The 19,845-nt window shown below is 35.6% G+C and overlaps 2 protein-coding genes across 2 annotated transcripts in view; one reads left to right on the forward strand and one right to left on the reverse strand.

Annotated features, from left to right (window-relative positions):
- The window catches only part of LOC107004536 (MAP3K epsilon protein kinase 1-like), a 35,582-nt gene extending 26,771 nt beyond the window's left edge, over positions 1 to 8,811 (forward strand). The window contains exons 19-24 of the mRNA XM_015202760.1: positions 4,370 to 5,184; positions 5,395 to 5,783; positions 5,892 to 6,026; positions 7,336 to 7,742; positions 7,972 to 8,086; positions 8,420 to 8,811. Coding sequence (XP_015058246.1) covers positions 4,370 to 5,184; positions 5,395 to 5,783; positions 5,892 to 6,026; positions 7,336 to 7,742; positions 7,972 to 8,086; positions 8,420 to 8,596 — 2,038 coding nt within the window. The 3' untranslated portion in view covers positions 8,597 to 8,811. The remainder of the gene's footprint in view (positions 1 to 4,369; positions 5,185 to 5,394; positions 5,784 to 5,891; positions 6,027 to 7,335; positions 7,743 to 7,971; positions 8,087 to 8,419) is intronic.
- A 2,319-nt stretch (positions 8,812 to 11,130) lies between these two features.
- LOC107004776 (eukaryotic initiation factor 4A-3) lies at positions 11,131 to 17,185 on the reverse strand. The gene is made up of 8 exons (XM_015203130.2): positions 16,794 to 17,185; positions 15,572 to 15,812; positions 15,382 to 15,462; positions 14,594 to 14,701; positions 14,343 to 14,462; positions 13,413 to 13,580; positions 12,086 to 12,172; positions 11,131 to 11,552 (listed from the first exon to the last, which is right to left on the reverse strand). Exons 1-8 carry the CDS (start codon positions 17,102 to 17,104, stop codon positions 11,439 to 11,441), a joined length of 1,230 nt encoding a protein of 409 aa, XP_015058616.1. The 5' UTR covers positions 17,105 to 17,185; the 3' UTR covers positions 11,131 to 11,438.
- Between the last annotated feature and the right edge of the window lie 2,660 nt (positions 17,186 to 19,845).

Here is a 19,845-nt window from a genome sequence, read left to right on the forward strand (position 1 = left end):
CCCCCCCCCCCCCTCCCTTCCTTGCTGATCCTTTTCTTCTACAGATAAATATTATTCAGGATTAGACAAAGTGTGTTCATGGTTTTGACTGATAGAAGTTCTGTAAAAGGAATGTTAACAGTCTTTAAGTAGAGCACTTACCGGGGAAAAGGAAAACCTTAATTCATTTTATGTGCATTTTGACCTGGGACTTTATGGAACTAGTGTAGCCCTGCACCTTTGGTCATATTATGCCATCACACAAAGAAGCTCAGGTTCACAAACAATGGGTGGAGAATATATAAGATATAGTTGGAATCAGAAGCATCACTCATTCTTCTGATGCAACACACTTTTGTAGATCATAAAAGGTTTGTTGAGTGTCAAGCTTCGTTTCTGTGATTAACTTGGGCTCTCTGAATCCTACTTTTTTTTTTTTGACAAAGATAATGTTGTATTCATCAGCATTAAGGATATGCTGGAGACCTCCAAAAATTGGTTTCCAACAAGAGAAATAAAAAGAGGCTAAAGATTACAAAGAGCCTATAAAATCCAAAATTTCTGCAGCTTCTTCTATCTATTCTTCTTTACACAAAAATAAAAAGTAGTCAAGCAGTTCCATTTGACTTTCTCTATTGAATTTGTTTTGTTATCATGGCATCTGCTATTTCTTTCTTTCCAAATACACCACCAAATGCATGATGGTATTATACTCCACCACTTTTTCTTAGATTTTCTACCCCCTCTGCTGATCCAACAACTAAGTAGATCTGCTGTATGTTCAGGCATAGTCCATTCTGTATGTGTTAGTCCCAAAAATAGGTTCCACAATTGTGTTGTCACTTTGCAATGGAGGAACAGATGGTTGTTGGTTTCCTCAGTCTCATTACAGAGAGAGCACCAAGAGGCAATATAGAAACCCCTCCTTTTTCAATTTTCCATGAGTGGAGCATGCTCTTCTGGTAACCAACCAAGAGAAACACTTTACCTTGGTTGGCACCTTGTTCCTCCGAATCTGCTTCCAGGGACCAAGCATGCCACCTGGATGCTCCTTCACCTCCTTAATATATAGCTTGTTAACAGAAAGTCTTTCATCTCTAGAGTGTTTCCATCTGATAGAATCTGTCTGCAGATGACCCATTAAAACCATTAAGAACATGCAATAGCTCGGCCACTCTCCCAATCTCCCAGTCATTTAAGTGCCTTCTAAACACAATATTCCAACCATGAATAGACCATACCTCAGCCACTGTTTCTTCCGGATTGGTACACGAGGAGAATAGGTCAGGAAATAAGACCATCAGTGCCTCATTTCCATTCCAATTTTCTTTCCAGAATAGGATTTTCGTCCCATTTCCCACCTTGTAGACTATGTTTCTACTTAGATCAGGCCACAGATTTCTTATTGTTCTCCAAGCTGACACCCCATAAGTGCTATTTACAGAGTTGGAGACCCAATTTCCATTCAACCCGTACTTGTTGACTACACCTCCCTCCACAGTGCCTCTTCCTCATTGTTGAACCTCCATAGCCATTTTGACAAGAGACTTCTATTCTGCAGCCCCAAGTTTCTGATTCCAAGTCCACCAGATTGTTTATGTAACTGTGCAGTCTGCCACTTGACTAAATGCAAACCCTTCCCTTCTTTATTGCCTTTCCACAAGAAATCTCTTCTCAGTTTGTCAAGTCTTTCTTCCACTTTAGCAGGCATAGGGAATAAAGACATAACATAAATTGGAAGAGAGTCCAACACAGAGTTTATTAAAGTGACTCTCCCTCCCAAAGAGATATACTAAGCCTTCCAATTGGCCAATTTCTTCTCTGTCTTTTCAATTATGCCGTCTCAAATTTCTAGCTCCTTATGATTGTGCCGCAAAGGCATGCCCAAGTAAGTAGTGGGAAGATGATCTACTTTACACCCCAATATCCTCGCTAGGCTCTGAATTTGAGGGACTTCTTTAATTGGAAAGATGCTGCTTTCCCTCCAATTTACTGATAAACCCGAGACTGCTTCAAAAACCACCAAAGTCATTCTCATAAAGGCGATCTGTTCCGCCTTGGCTTCACAAAAAATAATTGTGTCATTTGCATAAAGCAGATGACAAATCTGCATTTCCCTTCCTGAAGAGTTGCGGACCTTAAAGCCTTTTAACCAATTGTTTTGGGTAGCTACTCTCATCATACTATTATAGCCCTCCATGGCTAGGATGAAAAGGAAAGGAGAGAGTGAGTCTCCCTGCCTTAGACCCCTTTATGACGGGAAAAAACTAACAGGTTCTCCATTAACTAAAATGGAGAACCTAACAGTTTTTATGTAAAAATCGATCCACTTCAGCCATTTATCCCCCCAAACCATTTGTTTTAGAATCATTATTAGGAAGCCCCAATTGACATGATCATAAGCCTTCTCTATGTCCAGCTGCACATAATTCCTGGATCATCTCCTTTGACTCTGGTGCGCTCACACACTCGCTTGCTATAAGTGCTGCATCAATGATCTGCCTACCTTTTATGAAGGCCATCTGGTGTTTATTCACTAGCTTACTGATCACTTTCTTTAGCCTTTCTGCTAGTATCTTGGCAATGATCTTGTATATTCCACCTGTCAAGCTTATAGGTCTGAAATCTCTCACGTTCTTGGGGTTCAATGCCACATAGGTTGCATTTAGGCTCTTCTCAAACACTTGGTGATCATGGAATTTCCTCAAGGTGCTCAGTATGTCTTCCTTGAGCATTTCCCAAAAGCTTTGATAAAAACTCATAGGGAAGCCATCTGGGCCTGGGGCCTTGTCACTGGAACACTACTTGAGTGTCTCAAGGATTTCATCTTCCTCAAATTGTCTTTGTAGCCACTCTTTTTCCTCCACATTGATGCTTTCACTTCCTTGGAGATTAAAATGTGGCCTCCATTGTTCTGGTTCCTTGTAAAGTTTCTGGTAAAAGCATACAACTTCGTTCTTGATCTCCTCTGGTTCGGAAATAATCACACCTTCCACTTCTAACTTATCGATTGTATTGAATCTTTTGTGTGATGTAGCCATTTTCTGAAAGTATTTGGTATTTTTATCCCCTTGCTTGAGCCATTGTACCCTGGGCCTTTGTCTCCATGCTATTTCCTCTTTCCTGGAAATTTCTGCAAATTCGTTGAATAACCTAGCTTTGTGTAGCCTCTCCCCCACATTCAGTGTTCTCTGCTCCTGGATAGTTTCAAGACTAGCAATCGGGTTCAACACATCCTTCTTTCTATGTTTACAGTTGCCTCTATTCTCCAGCTCCCATGCCTTCAATCTCCCTTTGAGTAGCTTTAGTTTTGTTGCCAACCTAAAAGAAGTTGTTCCGTTTACTGTATAGGATGCCCACCATTCTTTTACTTTTTCTCTGAACCCTTCCACCCTCATCCACCATTGCTCAAAATTAAAATAAGTCCTTGAGATTTATCTTTCCACAGTTTAGAGCTATTGGACTATGGTCCGAGCCTACTCTTGGGAGCACACTTTGTCGAATTTGCGGGAAAAATTCTTCCCAATGATTAGAGTAGAGGAATCTGTCAATTCTGGAGGCTGTTGTGTGAATTCTCACCTCTTCTCCAAGTATAAGATCCTCCAAATAAAGGAGGGTCAAATAACTCCATCTCGTTGATCCAGTCAGTGAACTCTGGATCCTTCTTTTCAAGATTGATAGTGGCTTGTTTTTTATTGAAGTGATTAAGAGGGGTCATTAAGAATTTTTTGTTTCCATATCAAGCCTGCTTTGATAATATTAGTATGCTATGAGCATGATGGAGCAGTATGGGCAAAGAGGATTCATTGCTGACTCCAACTTCCCTCAGAATGAGGCATAGTAGTAGTTGTTGTATCAGGGTGACTTTAAGCTGCATTGCATTTATGGTTCTTTCGGTCATTGAGTGCTTCCTGTATGAATTTTAGTTCTACCAGAGATAATACTGGGGGTTGGGGCTGTTCATAAATGTTTTCCTTTTAAAGGAATGTCTGTGCTCAATTATTTGCACTGCTGAATTCTTTTACTTCCCATTTTGTGCAACTATGTATGCTGATACACAAACGGGAAATAACTAAACTTGCATTCAATTTTTTTCCCCACGTTTTGCTTTACCTAAACTGCTTATCTATATCTTAACACGTACACTAGAAATATAGAGAATTTTGCATTCCAGACGTGGATAGAATGGGAATGCTATAGTAAAAGATATTCCATTCTATCTTCTCTTTGCCCTTTTTTTTCTATCTTTACTTTTTATTGAAGTTTAGATTGAAAACAGGATGACCTGAATTACTTGACGTGATAAATTAGTGTCTCAAATCAACTAGCTTCATTTAACTATTATGCATATAATATTTTGCTAAAGTTTCCCCTCCCAAACCACATGCAGGGAAATGGTTCACATAGCTATAGATGGCATGTGGCAGGTGTTTAAGCTTCAGCGGTCTACCTCTAGAAATGATTTTTGCCGTATAGCTGCTAAAAATGGAATTCTGCTGAGGCTCATCAACACTCTTTACAGCTTGAATGAAGCAGCTCGTTTAGCTTCTGCATCTGGTGGAGGTGGGTTCCCACCTGATGGATTGGCTCCCCGACCACGGTCTGGGCCACTGGACCATGGCAATTCTTCATTTATGCAGACTGAAATGCCCCCTTATGGAACTGATCAGCCAGATATGCTTAAAATTAAGAATGGAGATCGTGTTTTGCCATCTGGAATTCCGGAACCTTCACGTAATTCAGCTTCACATTCACCAGATTCTCCGTTTTTTCGACAGGATGGTGAGAGACCTCGGTCAAGTAATGCTACAGCGGAAGCTTCTGGTCTGTCAAGATTGCCAGATGGAAATTTAGTAACAAAAGATCGGGAAAGCTTAGACAGATACAAAAATGATCTCTTTCGAGCTGAGATTGACCTTAGACAGCAAAGAGGTGGCAATACAAGTAGAATATCAACTGATAAGGGATCAAAACAGATGGAAGGGGCATCATATGGGTTTCCTGCTTCAACAGCTTCTCAGCAAGAGAATGTTCGGCCCCTTCTTAGTTTGTTGGAGAAGGAGCCCCCATCTCGCCATTTCTCGGGTCAGCTTGAATATCACAATCTTCCTGGACTGGAGAAGCATGAAAGTATACTCCCTCTTCTGCATGCATCTAATGAAAAGAAAACCAACGGATTGGATTTTTTGATGGCTGAATTTGCAGGTAATGTTTCAGCTGCCTGTTAAATTTGTTGCCTTTGCTGTAGAAACTGTAAACTTTCCTGACTCCCATTGTAATTGGAAAAGAACTGAAGTGTTTGTAATACTCCTTTTCTTAGAAGGCATTGTCTTTTGATTATCACTAAGAAGACTCTTGTTTTCATCTTCTCTAGTGAGTAGGATTCCTCTAAATGCTCGATTAATTTCTGAACAGAGGTTTCTGGACGTGGAAGGGAAAATACTAACCTGGAGTCATTGCCAAGAAGTCCACATAAAGCTGCCACTAAGAAAGTTGGAGGGGCAGCTTCTACTGATGGAATTGCTTCAACTTCTGGATTTGCATCACAGACTGCATCAGGTGTATTGTCCGGTTCTGGAGTGTTAAATGCTAGACCAGGAAGTGCAGCATCATCTGGAATACTTTCACACGTTGCTCCCCCCTGGAATGCTGATGTTGCGAGGGAATACTTGGAAAAGGTGGCAGACCTTCTGCTTGAGTTTGCTGCAGCAGACACAACCGTCAAATCCTTCATGTGCAGCCAAAGTTTGCTCAGCCGTCTTTTTCAGATGTTTAATAAGATAGAGCCCCCTATTCTTCTTAAGGTACTTCTTTTCTAGTGAAAATTTCTGTTCAGCAATGGTTTTACTATTATCACATAATTATGCTCATGATGGTTCGTTTTCTTTTATTTTCCTTTTGTTTTGTTTCAGCTTTTGAAATGCATTAATCACCTTTCAACAGACCCACACTGCTTAGAACATCTACAGCGAGCAGATGCAATCAAGTATTTGATACCCAATCTTGATCTCAAAGAGGCTCCCCTTGTGTCCCAAATTCATCATGAGGTAATCTAAACATATAATTCACGGGTTAACCAGAGTGTGTGTTGATGCATACAATTTTATTGTGGAACCAAATAAATAATGGGATGTATCATTCATGTACATGAATTAGGATTTGGACTGCTAAATATTTTGATGTTCAGCGCATCAGCTCTTTGCTCCTATGATTTTTAGAAAAACATTCTGCTCACTTAGTGACACACAAACACCAAAAATGAAACAAATAGAACTCCATATTTATCTCAATGTTATTTTTTAAAATCTCCGGGAAGATTTCTTCAATCCACAAAATGTGTATTGGTCTAATCAAGGTTTGCTAGGAAGTACGAATAATTCAATTTGGGAAGCTTATTTATATAAATATCGCTATCTGCTTAGTCAAAGATTGCAATTAAGGATGTGAAAACTTTAGTATTTAGTTTTTTTTTTTTTATTGAAGAGGGACCATGTCATAGTCCTAGCTTTGCCACTTGTTATCATTTAGGGTCGTTTGGTAGAGTGTATTAGCAAAGATAATGCAAGCATTAACTTTTTGTATTGGTAATACCTTGTTTGGTATACTTTTTCATGCTATGTATAACTAATGCAAGCATTAGTTATATACTCTATTGTGTATTAAGGTGTGTATTACTAATACCATGGATTTCTAGGTATTAGTAATGTACGAGTTTTAATGCATGCATTAGCATGGTTAGAGATCCCATTGCCCCTCAAAATCCTTTTTACATCTTTTCCACCATTATTGTGAAGGGTATCTTTGTAAATAGTTATTTTTATGCCATGCATGCTGTTTTAATACACTAAACCAAACAATGCATAAAATAGTATTATGTATAATTAATGCAAGCGTTACTAATACAAGCATTACTAACACATACACTCTATTTAGCATTATTTTTATACGCTCTACCAAACAACCCCTTAGGTAGAGATTGTCAGCTTGTGATTCGTCAGTTGTAAGTGGCTATTCTGATGGAACTTTGAACTCTGATTTCTTAAAAAAACTGTTGATAGAAGTAACATCTTGTATTCATTTCAACAGCAGTACCTGGAGAGTGCTGAAGGGGTATTTACAAGCTGATGAAAAGAGCCTGGGTGAAAACTGTCAAAAGCTAGTCTAACCTATAAAATCTATCAAATCCCCTATGTACCCCCCAGTAAATCCTGATTACACCAAATATATAAGAGATAAGAGCAAGAGCTCTCAGCATGGTTTATTTTTTAGTTTTATCTTGTTCGTGAGTTGTGATATCTTAGGTTTACGCTTGCATGACGCTCATGGATCATTTCTTGCATATTTTCCTTGCTTCAGGTTCTAAATGCATTGTTCAACCTCTGTAAGATCAATAAGAGAAGACAGGAGCAAGCTGCGGAAAATGGAATTATTCCACACTTGATGCATTTTATCATGACCAGTTCTCCATTGAAACAATATGCATTGCCTCTTCTATGTGATATGGCTCATGCATCACGTAATTCAAGAGAGCAGCTTCGTGCTCATGGTGGGCTTGATGTGTACCTGAGCTTACTTGAAGATGAACTCTGGTCTGTCACGGCATTAGATTCCATTGCTGTTTGTTTGGCACATGACAATGAAAGCAGGAAAGTGGAGCAAGCTTTGCTTAAGAAGGATGCCATACAGAAAATGGTCAAGTTCTTCGAATGTTGTCCAGAACAGCATTTTCTGCACATACTGGAGCCTTTCTTGAAAATTATCACGTATGTCGTTTTGCAAGTTCTTACTTTACCTTTTTGCCGCTTGCAAATGTTGTGTGTTTGTCTTTGTTTGACTTGAGCTTAATGAATCTGCCTACAATTGGATGACTCTTCTGGAAATGTGGTTGATTGGAACAAAAGCAAAATGGTTTAAGTTTGACCATTTTGGCTTGGTAGTAGTTTAGCTGCCTGTAAAATAATTCCTCTGTTTTTCTGGATAATTTTTATGCAGGAAATCATCTCGAATAAATACAACTCTGGCTGTCAATGGATTAACACCATTGCTTGTCTCTAGACTTGATCATCGAGATGCTATAGCTCGACTGAATTTGCTCAAGTTGATAAAGGTGATATATTATTGCTTTTTAAGTGGTTCTATTATGGTTCTTGCGACCTTCTAACATATCTAAATGGATTGAATGGTCTTACCTGTATGTCCCGTTGGTAACTAATTCTTTCTCTCGCAATCAGTACTATTTTATAGTAGCAACAAAAGACATGATGATATACTTGATGAACATCCTTCTACCTATTCACTCTCTGCCCTGTCCCCTCTGACCGGGCAACCTCCTTCAGACAACATGATATTGTCTTTAATAGATGTTCTGTGTTGATACTGCATAGCATCAGTACAGCAGCCTGAATTGCTGATGATTTCCTCATAATTTCTTTGACGACAGGCTGTGTATGAGCACCATCCGCGTCCAAAACAGCTTATTGTGGAGAATGATCTACCTCAAAAGCTTCAGAATTTGATTGAAGAGCGCAGAGATGGACAAACTTCAGGTGGCCAAGTTTTGGTCAAACAGATGGCGACTTCTCTGCTTAAAGCTCTCCACATAAACACAGTTCTGTAAATTATTACTGCTGTATATTTCTATGGTTTCAGGTCTGTAATTAGTCCTTTTACTTGGTTTACATTATTTGCTGTGCTATGGGTGTTTTCTAGGCCCCCTCTTTCCCATGTAATTAATATATCCTTTGGTGTGTCTGAAAGTGAAATGCTTGTATCAAATTTGTGAATTTTCTTTATGGAGTTATGGACTAAATGAGCAGTTTTATTTGTACTATAGACTTAAAAATAGTGCTCTCCTCTGTGGATTATAATTAGTAGGACACTCTCTTAGCTCTCTTTCATCGAAGAGTTAGCATAGACTAGAACAAAACTTGGGAGAGGAAACAAAAATCTTCCATCACTTAATTTGGAGATTGACCTTTCTTTCTCTTTGATTGGTGCTATCTTTTATTAAGAGAATGAATCTTTTATCTTTTATGGAGAGAATGAATCTTTTATATTTTATGAAGAGAATGTATCTTTTCTCCAAGAATCAGAAAATCCTGCCGGAATGATTTGGAGGATCCAAACCAAGAAATTTCATAATTATGTGTCAATATGCCACTTGACTATAAATAAAACAAACATATTTGTTACAAAACCTGAGTATGAGAAAAAAAGCGTGTAGACCTGCACTAAGGGCCTGTTTGGCCACGTGATATGGTATCATCAATATGGTATCATAATAATGATATGAAATTGAAATTTTATTTGGATATGCGGTATGAAATTTTTGTATTGTATATTTTCTCATAAACATAAGAGTTACATAAGTTGTAAAATTATTAAAATAGTTTCAATTAGTTGTTCAATCTTAGCAAATAAATAAAAATTTATAAAATTACATAATAAATTATTATAAAGCTGTTTGTTCTCCACTTAAGTAACTGTTTCATCCAACTTTAATTTATTGAAGTTTAATTCAATTTTTAAAAAAGTGAATATAAATTGTAGTGTACTAGTCTTTAATATAATTCTCCTACATAGTACGGACAATTTCCTCACGTTGAACTTATATTTCTTGATCATGTGACTTAGAAGACGAACCAACATTGTTACTTCGAGTCATTTGTTGGTCAATATCATCGCAACTATATTTTCATGCTCATAGACTAACTATTTCATCAGTCCTTTGGTATTTTCACAAATAATTATGTAATACTGCAAAACTGTGACAATTTTCATACCATACCGTACCAGGCCTAGATGTATATTGTTGTGACATAACAACCTATATTCTCGTTTGACTTGTTTGATATGTTCAACTGCTGTAACATAGAAAATAACATCCAACTCACTAGCACTACTTGATGTGCCCATATCAACTTGATCTGCTATGTTGATCAAAGAGATACAACTATAAGTTGTAATAAATACAAAATGGTAGATGTAATAAATTACTTGTTGGAGTAAATGAAGAAAATAAATTGATTACTTAACTACCGATTGGTGTAAAGTGAATATATGTTGGTGAAAATAATAAATTTTATGTCAGTAAAAATAATAAATTTTAAAAGTAATGATGTGACTATAAATTTTATTTATATGTGAAATAAATGGTTAGCAGATATAAATGTGATTGTTTTAACAAAATATAAATTTGTGACCCAATTTTTGTATTAAAAATATCTCAAATCATGATTTGAAATTCCCATATCATGAGTTCTGGAGACTATAGAATCACATTTCGTTAGGGGTGTGCAATGGTCGGTTCGATTCGATTTTATGTATTATCGATATTTTTAAATATGCTAAACCAATAACGAACCAATAAGATAATTTTTATCGATTTTGGTCCTTAATGGTTTGATATTTGGTTTAACCAATAAGAAGATGCTTATAAAACAAATATATGATTTCTCTAATAAATTTGACACGACAAGACAATAATATAACTTTACAAAAGCTCATAAAATAGAAATAATAATAAAAAACATGAAAAAGTAATATACATGTGTAAGACAGAGAAAACAAGAGGAATATGGTTTTACTTTAGGTTTTGACTGTTTGTATTATGTAAAGTTGAGAACTCAAAATCACAACGAAGTATGAATTGATGGCTAAATGACAAATACATAACTATTAAAATATTGAGATTAATATTTCCAAATATGTATGTATATGTAAAAGTAGCAAATTACAAGTCCTTTTAACTCTTAATAGGTTGTCGATTTACACAATAACCCAATATTGAAAACCAATACCGAACCGATAACGCAATAATCTTTTTTTTTATAAAACCATAAACCCAATAGCCCAATAACAATAAACCAATAATACTTTTCTCGATTCAATTTTCGCACACCTCTACATCTCTAGATATGGTGACGCATGGCCAAGCGCCTACTAAGAAAGAGAGCAAATAGTGATTGATGGACATACGAGAAACCATACATATAAATGTTGGGTTTACACACAAAATTAATGTTTTCATATTGACAGAAACTCCCCGCGATTTCCTCTTCTGAAGAGGGTGAGGGGGCAGCGCAGCCAGAGACAATGATAATAAGCAACTTGATCATGCAAGTACAAACTCTTCTTCAACACAGGATGAAATAAGGACAAAAAAGAAAATATGCACATTGTCTCCACTTCCAAAATATTGTTTTAGACAACGATTGTACATCTTAAAGCAAAATCCATGTCAAATCCAACGAAACTCATCAGTAACAAATTTCTCACGACTAGTAAATGTTGCAACAAAGTGTAGTACAAGAAAAGCTAATATGTCACATAGTACCAATAAATAGAACATCCTCTAATTTCTCGCCATCACAAATTGAATCCTTCGATACAAACCACTCAGAAAGCAAAGCAATGCACCCATACACACCCATGTTCAGAAGATCGGGCAAGCGAGTCTTTTATATCAAATCAGCCACGTTCATGGGCATTTCATCTATCTGGGTACTGTAGTATTGCTCTATGTCTCTCAAAATTTTAATATCATCAGTCTTCACAAAATTTATAGCAACACCCTGTAACCCGTCACCGAAAAACAGTTAACCACATGGATGAAACTATAGTAGTGGTTCTTTACAAAGTAATTTGTAGGAAAAAGATGAAAATATCTGAAGGATTCCTAATCAAAAAGAAGAAAGCACAAGTTTTGAAAGTAAATTTATTATTTTAAATTAGAGCTTTGAAGATGGGATGCTATAATAGAGCAACAACAGTCAGAAGGATATATAGTAAAGCAAATTGAATATTATCTGCCTCTGCATTAGTGAGCCGATTGTCAATTATTAAAGGCATTTTTTGTTAAGGAGGTCATAACTGAGAATAAACAAACACTCTACAGAGACGCCATTTTTTTAGCTGTACTTGTTATTGGATAATCATTATATTCATCTGCTAAACAATATAAATTAACTAGACAATTTTATAGCTTTTTGTAATCATATGATGAGAACTTAAGTTGCCTCAAACGGGCAGAATTGTACTAAAAGACGATTAAGTGAAGGTTATAAAAAATAAGGGATTGATTTACGATGGAACACAAAAGATATACCTTTCGACCAAAACGACCAGACCGACCAATGCGATGAATGTAGAGCTCTCTGTTGTTTGGGAGGTCGTAATTAATAACCAGAGACACCTGAAATCGACATGGTAAGCAAAATGTGAGACAATAAATCAACATCTTTTTGATAATAAAGATGGTACAGGGGAAATATTCCCTAGATGCAGCAGCCAAAGAGATAAGGAGACTCAGGTATGTCAGGATACCGAGCATAAAGCAAGTCAACATTCTAACCATTAACAATCGTTGCATTTGGAATCATATTATCACTGCATTCTTATCCTTAATAGGAGTAATATCAGGTATGCCGAAATGCATTCGCGATATGAAAACAGCTTCTTTTCTAGCTTCTTCCTTGTACACAAGGTTATCAAACATCAGAAAATGTACTTGCATACAATTGCAATAGCTGCGTGATTATACATGAGGGATGTCAAACATTTTTTGTTAACCTTAGATTAAAAAATATGAGATCTACCCATCAATTTCAGTAACTATTGCATTAAAAGCCATACACGTCCAAAATTCCAGTATAACTATTGAATTAAAAGCCTAAGTCCAGCACTTTACAATCTATCAATGGATTCTGAATCTATGTCTACACTTTAAAAGCCTAAGTCGAGCACTTTAGAGATGCGGACACAGGAAATGTTTAATATCTAGAATCAACTCCCAGCGTTAAAAAACGAAATCAAACACTTCATATCAAGAAATTCTGAATCTATTAATCCTGCATCCCCTATCTACATAACTGAATAAATTTTGAGACGGGGAAGAGGGACATGTTCCCTAAATTAGGACACAGTAGATATCCTGAGAAAAGTCTGCTCCTCTCTTCTACTGATTCTTCTAATCCTTTGAAACCTTTTTCTCATCCATACTAAATGACTTTTGCAGCTAGCCAAAAAAAGGAATTTACACATTCTAAAATGAACTGCACATCAACGCACAGTGTGATTAAGAAGGTAACATTATCTGAAAGCTTTACAAAGAAAAAACACAGGAAACTTCTTCAGACACTGCGAACACCAGATCAGTCCCTGTAATAGTCTATAATTATATGCTTTATAAGGCTGCAAAGCACTTCCATCACTAAAAAAAATAGTATTTGAACCACAGTTACTTATGTTGGCCCTTCAAATTTCCTGAACAAACTCTACCAGCATAGGCAAACTCATATATACATAATGTTAAGCTTGGATTATTAAAGCAGACAAAATTAGTAATAGCAGCTTTCAAACAAATTATCCATCACATATTAGAGAAGTTAACGAGGGAGTGGAGGCGGATAAAGAGTAAAGAACATAGAGCTTGCCTGTTGAACATCAAGTCCCCTCGCCCAAACATCTGTTGTGATTAGAACACGAGTCGTGCCACCTCGGAACTCAGCCATAATAGCATCTCTTTCCTTCTGTGGCATGTCTCCGTGCATAGATGAGACTGTAAAATTATTCTCACGCATCTTGTTAGTTAGCCAATCAACCTGTCACATTAATCACACTTCCTTTAGAAAGACATGGTACAAAAACAAATGCAATATCTGTGTAAGGGGGAAAAGAAAGAATAGATTTGGAATAAATTGCTTGGTTTTTCTCTCAAACATGTTGGAAATTAAATTGTTCCAGCAAGTCAAAAATGAGGGGAAAAAAGTAATTCCTACTCAAATTACACATTTACATATGTTATAAAACCTTTGTGTTTACAATTCCTTACTTTTTAATCAGGATCCCATGATTAAAATTTAACGTTGACATTCTTAACACACACACACCTCAAGTTGGAGGGTACATGTCATATGCTCCAAATTTGCGGAAATATAGCCACACAATAGACTTTATACCCCAAGTCTATTTTTTGTCAATAAGATTGACTATAAATGCTTTGTTTCCTTCATGAAACACTGAATTAGAAGTGATGTGTACTACAGCCTGGTTGTTGCAGATCAATTACATTAGTACATGAAAGTACAGAGATATACTTTTTACTTCTCCAGCTGATTCTAGGAGAACTCCATATTCACCGAAAAAGACTCTAACAATACCTGAATTATATCAAAAGCTTTCCAATAACTCACAAATATAAAACATAAGTACCATAATGAGAAATCCCCAAGACAATCAAAGGAAAGCTCCTAATATTACGATCTCTTATTTAAGGCAACAGTCCACTAAAGTTCACTTGATTTGTCAAGAAAGAAGTCCACTATGATTCACTTGGGAGCACAAGAACAAGGTGATAATGTTACCTTTCGTTTTGTGTTGCAGAAAATAACAGCCTGGGTGATGGTGAGTGTATCATAAAGATCACACAGTGTATCAAATTTCCACTCTTCTCTCTCCACCGCTACAAAAAACTGCTTGATGCCCTGCAACAATACAAAAAACATGAGCAAAATAATTCTAATGAAGATATTACATCAGCAATATTGTGACCCTTCATCTGCTATCCTGAGTGGGGACTTCTGTGAGAAAAAGAACAACTCAAATCAACACTTGCCTCTAGAGTCAATTCATCACGTTTTACAAGAATCCGAACAGGATCTGTCATAAATTTGCTTGTTATCTCCAGAATTTCATTTGGAAGAGTGGCAGAAATCAGTACAACCTGCAGAGTCAATATATGTTTATCTATGTCAAACGTTTACATACTTGTTCAGAAAAAGAGTGAGACACAGAAAGAGAGGGAACAGACACACAGACACATGTCCAGTGCTTAAAAGTACAGCAGGAGAATCTAATAAAAAATTTCAGTTCCATTTGCAGTTGGTGGGAAGGGCACAGACCATCTCTTTTCCTCTATAAAGCAAAAAATCATACATAACAAACAGCAAATAGGACTCTATACTAAGAAGCAAAACAACCAGACGATCTCATTCCCAGCTTTTACCTCAAAAAAAGAGTACAAAACATGCAAGCAAACTGGATTCTCTATTTTCTAAGCTAATGCATCACACAGTTAAAAACAGAAATAGCAAATCCAAACATAGAATTTACATAGAATCTGTAGGCTTCAACATAGGCCACATGCAGCACAAGCATTGCAATTCAAGCAACAGTACCAACAAAGTACAATCAATGATGGATCAGTGAAGAGCTTCACAACGTATATGTTTCACTGGTGGGTAGCCGCCGCACACCAACATTTAACAGCTTAGGGACCAGTTCTAGGTGAAGATTTGTAATATAACTTAATCGCTTAGAACAATAATTTTTTGTAGAAATAATCACCTAATAAGCTAGAATATAAGTTTTTTTTTTATGCATTTAGAGTAACAGACAACTCACCTGAAGCTCTGGTGGAAGATATCTGTAAACATCATATATCTGATCTTTAAAACCACGGCTCAACATCTCATCAGATTCATCCTAAAAAGATCAGAAGTAGAGTAAAACCTCAAATATTATAAAAAAGTAATCAGCTGAAAAAAGATTCAATAAGCAAGATATTTATGAAGGTAAAAAGCCATAAACTTACAAGAATCAATAATTTTATGGCCCTAGTTCGTAAAGTTCTCCTTTTAATCATGTCACACACTCTTCCAGGAGTTCCAGAGACTACTTGTACTCCATGCTCTAGCTTTCTGATATCTTCACCCACACTTTTGCCTCCAATACATGCATGTGCCTGTATGTTAATGTAATCTCCAATAGCCAAAATCACCTTTTCTGTCTGAGCTGCAAGCTCCCGTGTAGGAGACAATATCAATGCTTGTACCCTAAAAAAACACATAGGAAATCACTTAGAATTCTTGACACTTCATGAAATAACAAACTGCATACAAATTCTGAAGTTTATTTTTTTATGAACAAATTTGGAACTTCACAAGTGGCCAAAAGGAAATAAAGTCTGAACTTAACAAGTGGCCAAAAGAAAACTACTTCTAATCCAAAAGCCCATTCCTTATTGTTCTTGCCTCACCAAAAAAAAAAATAGGAGCAAAAGCTATCATATATGTCGATACTAAATTTTCAGCCATACCAGAAAACAAAATCACCTCACATGTAATAAATTGTTAACATAAAAGATATATCCATAATATGTACATTTCAACAAACTCAACCATCAGAATAATGAAACACCCTCACCATCATCAATCATAGTGTATAATAGACAAACTAGCATGTGGATTCAGGATTTTAAGACTCTGGTGAGGAGTACTCCAATGGGAGTAAGCCTAGTACAAATAAATCTACTTCCAACATTTTTCGAATATACACATAGAAACAAATCTACAACTCCTCGAACTGTATCCAACCTTTGGAATGGTTAGAACGCATTGGAAGCAAAACATCCATAGTTGTGTCTTAAGAATTTGAAATTCAATAGAGAAAAAAAAAACTCTAATTGTAGATAAAAAACTTTTTTGTCCTAAATGACAATTTAAGACAGTGTTTCGTATTGATGTGATATAATAAAAAATTAAACAACATGACTAGTGAGAATTCATACAACTAGCTTTGGGTTGAGGCGTAGTTGTTACAGTATTCAAGTGAAACCTAATGAATTTATAGTGTCAACAGCAACTAGGTTGAAGATTGAGGCAAAACAATGTAGTTAATTTAGCTGGGAAAATCCAAAATATATATTGAAAGATCGAATAAGAAAAATACTCTTTAACTATATTTATATGCACACAACTACAACTACATAACAATCATAAGAAAGTAGGTGACATGAGTGGCGTTGGAATACATACTCGGAATTTTTGGTATCGACAACTTGGCAAACGGTAAGGGCAATCATGGAGGTTTTTCCGGTACCGGATTGTGCCTGAGCAATGACGTCACGGCCGGATATAATGGGCAAGACAGCCCGTTGTTGGATAGCAGATGGTTTTTCGAATCCGTATTGGTAAATCCCTCTAAGAAGGTCATCTTTAATCCCCATCTCAGCGAAACTGGTGATTGGTTCAACACCTTTGGATGTCTCGAAAACTAACCTGTCTTCCTCCATTGGCGGCCTCCTCCTGTTCGCCGGAACAACCGACCCTGACGCCACCGCCTCCATCAATAATTGAAAGAAAATTTGTAGCTTTTAAGCTTTGTGAGAGATGGAGTTCCCGACGAAGAAAAAGCCCTAATAATCCTATTTTTTTTTATGTAGGTATATATTATATATAATAAATATAACGTGCAGAGTGGGTCCAGCTGGATTGTACTGTATCAAGTAGTACTTGTACATCTCACCCAACCCGACCCAAATTCACTAGGGTTTATTCGAAAATATTTTTTTTTTTTAAAAAAGTGGCTTATTATCATGAAATTAAAATATGTCCATTAATTGCTACACTACAATTATATCGGAGTCTTTTCCTATGACATTTGTACATGTTATCTTTTTAGTAGAGGTTTCTTAAATGCAACTTCTGATTATGTATATGTAAACTCATTTGTTTCAAATATACTAGTTTCGACTTTCATTTATTTTATACAATTTTATGATTTGTATTACTTGTTATGTTATATGTTCCTTATTAGGATTCATTTATAAATTGAATGAATGTTACTAGGTACTTTTTCACTTCGTCTTGGCTTGGGTCGGGATAATTTTTTAAATCTGAAAATTGGATATTAGTAATTATTTAAATATTGAATTTATGTATAATGTTTTTTGCAATTTTAAATTTAAGTCTTCTTGTAAACTTCTGTCGTGCTTCTTTAATTGTTCTTAATCTACTATTCTTTATAGATGTTTATTTTCAATTGTTAGAAGAATGACATGATCTCTCGTGAAATAATCAAATTCATTCTCAATGTTCACACTAGATAATAAATATGATTTTTTGTCATTATTGCAGGAAGACCCTAAATATAATATTACATCTAAGTTCAGGTTAACATCCCATTAAGTCATCGAGTATATAAAAAATACAAATTAATTTTTCTAATCATAAAATCAAATTAGAAAAATATTATTAATTTTCATAACTACTGAAATGTTTCTTTAAAAAAGTTTCAAGTGTCTTATAATTAAAACAAATGGTTGGTTATATTAACTTTCTAAACTAGCCTAATATACCATAATAGATAAATTCAAATTTATTTGTAACAACCCATTAGGTCATTTTGAGTACTATAGTTTATTATTTCATAAAAGACTCTTCCAATAGATTCTAAATGGATATTTTAAATTATTCGTAATTATATAAGTAAGGGGGTAATTTAAATAATTAATATAAGTGGTGGTTAAAGAAAATAACATTAGAATTACTTGCGGACAACTTTTACCACTTTTATAATTAGTCATATCATAATTAGGGTGATAAATAATCAGTAGAAGAAAAAGAAATTTGAAGAGACGTGGTTGGAGGACAAGTATGAAACGACAGCTTTAAGGTATTCCATGAATTTTTCTTTACTTTACAGAAGATGAATAAATAATAATGTAGGAAAGTTATAACATGTTATTCTATTGTTGGGGTAAAAGAATGGAAGGGTATTATGCATATGTGTTCAATGTCATTAGTCGTATTAAAATTCCGCCAAATCAATGTATTGATTTAAGTTTAGTTTAATTATTAATGTTTTTTTTGTAATTAATGTGTATTATTATTTACCTAGTAGAGTGTTTTGTACAAAACTCTTGATCAGTTGGAGCAGCAAGCCTCACAACTGGAGAACAACCTATCCTACAGTTACAAAGGTTGACGAACCTATGGATGGAAATTCATAGTATCTAACTTCTTTGCTAGCTTGATCTTCACGGATCCTCGAACATGGATCTACTGGATAATTTGTCGCACTATGGTTCTCACCTGTTTCTGGCCTTCAGAAAACACCCTTGAGTTCCTCTCAAGCATAATATGGTATATAGCTCCAGCTAAACTCATTCGGTATATCTCTGCTTGTATGATATATATGTCCAGTTGCATGTGTAGCTACCCACTTTTTCTCCTCTTGCAAAGTTCAAGGACCTCTAGAGATATTGTGCCATTGTAGCAGCCTGCTCCAGATCCACCTTGGGTAAGTACATTCAAATAACAAATAATTATGAGTTAATTCTTAATGTTGGTTGGAAAGAAAATAAAAAAGATTGAATAAGAAAAAGTGGGGAACAAATCTTTAGTAGTTGAATTGGAATCTGGATCACACTTCTATTCTAGTTTGATATGAAATTGTCATGGCTATTCTTCATGTACCCACGTGATCACTAATGACCAGTAAACTAAGGTCATGATTGTCTATCAACTTGAGTTCTATATGTGAAAAGTGAATTAAGTGACCAGTAAACTAAGGTCATGATTGTCCATCAACTTCAGTTCTATAGGTGGAAAGTGAATTAAGTTGTGGTTGTTGCCAGCTTGCCACTAGTTTCTTAACCAATGCTACAAAAGTTTAATATTATTATTTTTCTTATTAGGTTATAAAATTAGGTTTTAATATATGGAGATAGGTAATTAAATATTAGGTGTATTGCATACTTGATAGATTGAAAACATTCGGAGGTATTGAGGAAAGAAAAGACATCGGTGAATTAGCTCGCTTGACTTCGGTTATTCGGTGGATGTAGGTTATGATTTATTCTATGTGATAGATAAACTCTTAATAGTAATCGATAATCATTGAGTGATATTGTGAATTTTTCTATGTACTTGGTGGTTGTTGTTTTGATAATTCATGTGTTGTTGTGGTTGGTCTGAAATCCCATGACCATGAAATTCATAATCTTAAACTTTATTTATCAAAGTGATGCCTTAAATAAAGAAAGCTTGATAAAATATTGTTATAAAATAAAAGTGGTGATAGCAA

This window comes from Solanum pennellii, chromosome 11, assembly GCF_001406875.1.
Source record: "Solanum pennellii chromosome 11, SPENNV200".
In the NCBI taxonomy this organism is placed as follows: domain Eukaryota; kingdom Viridiplantae; phylum Streptophyta; class Magnoliopsida; order Solanales; family Solanaceae; genus Solanum; species Solanum pennellii.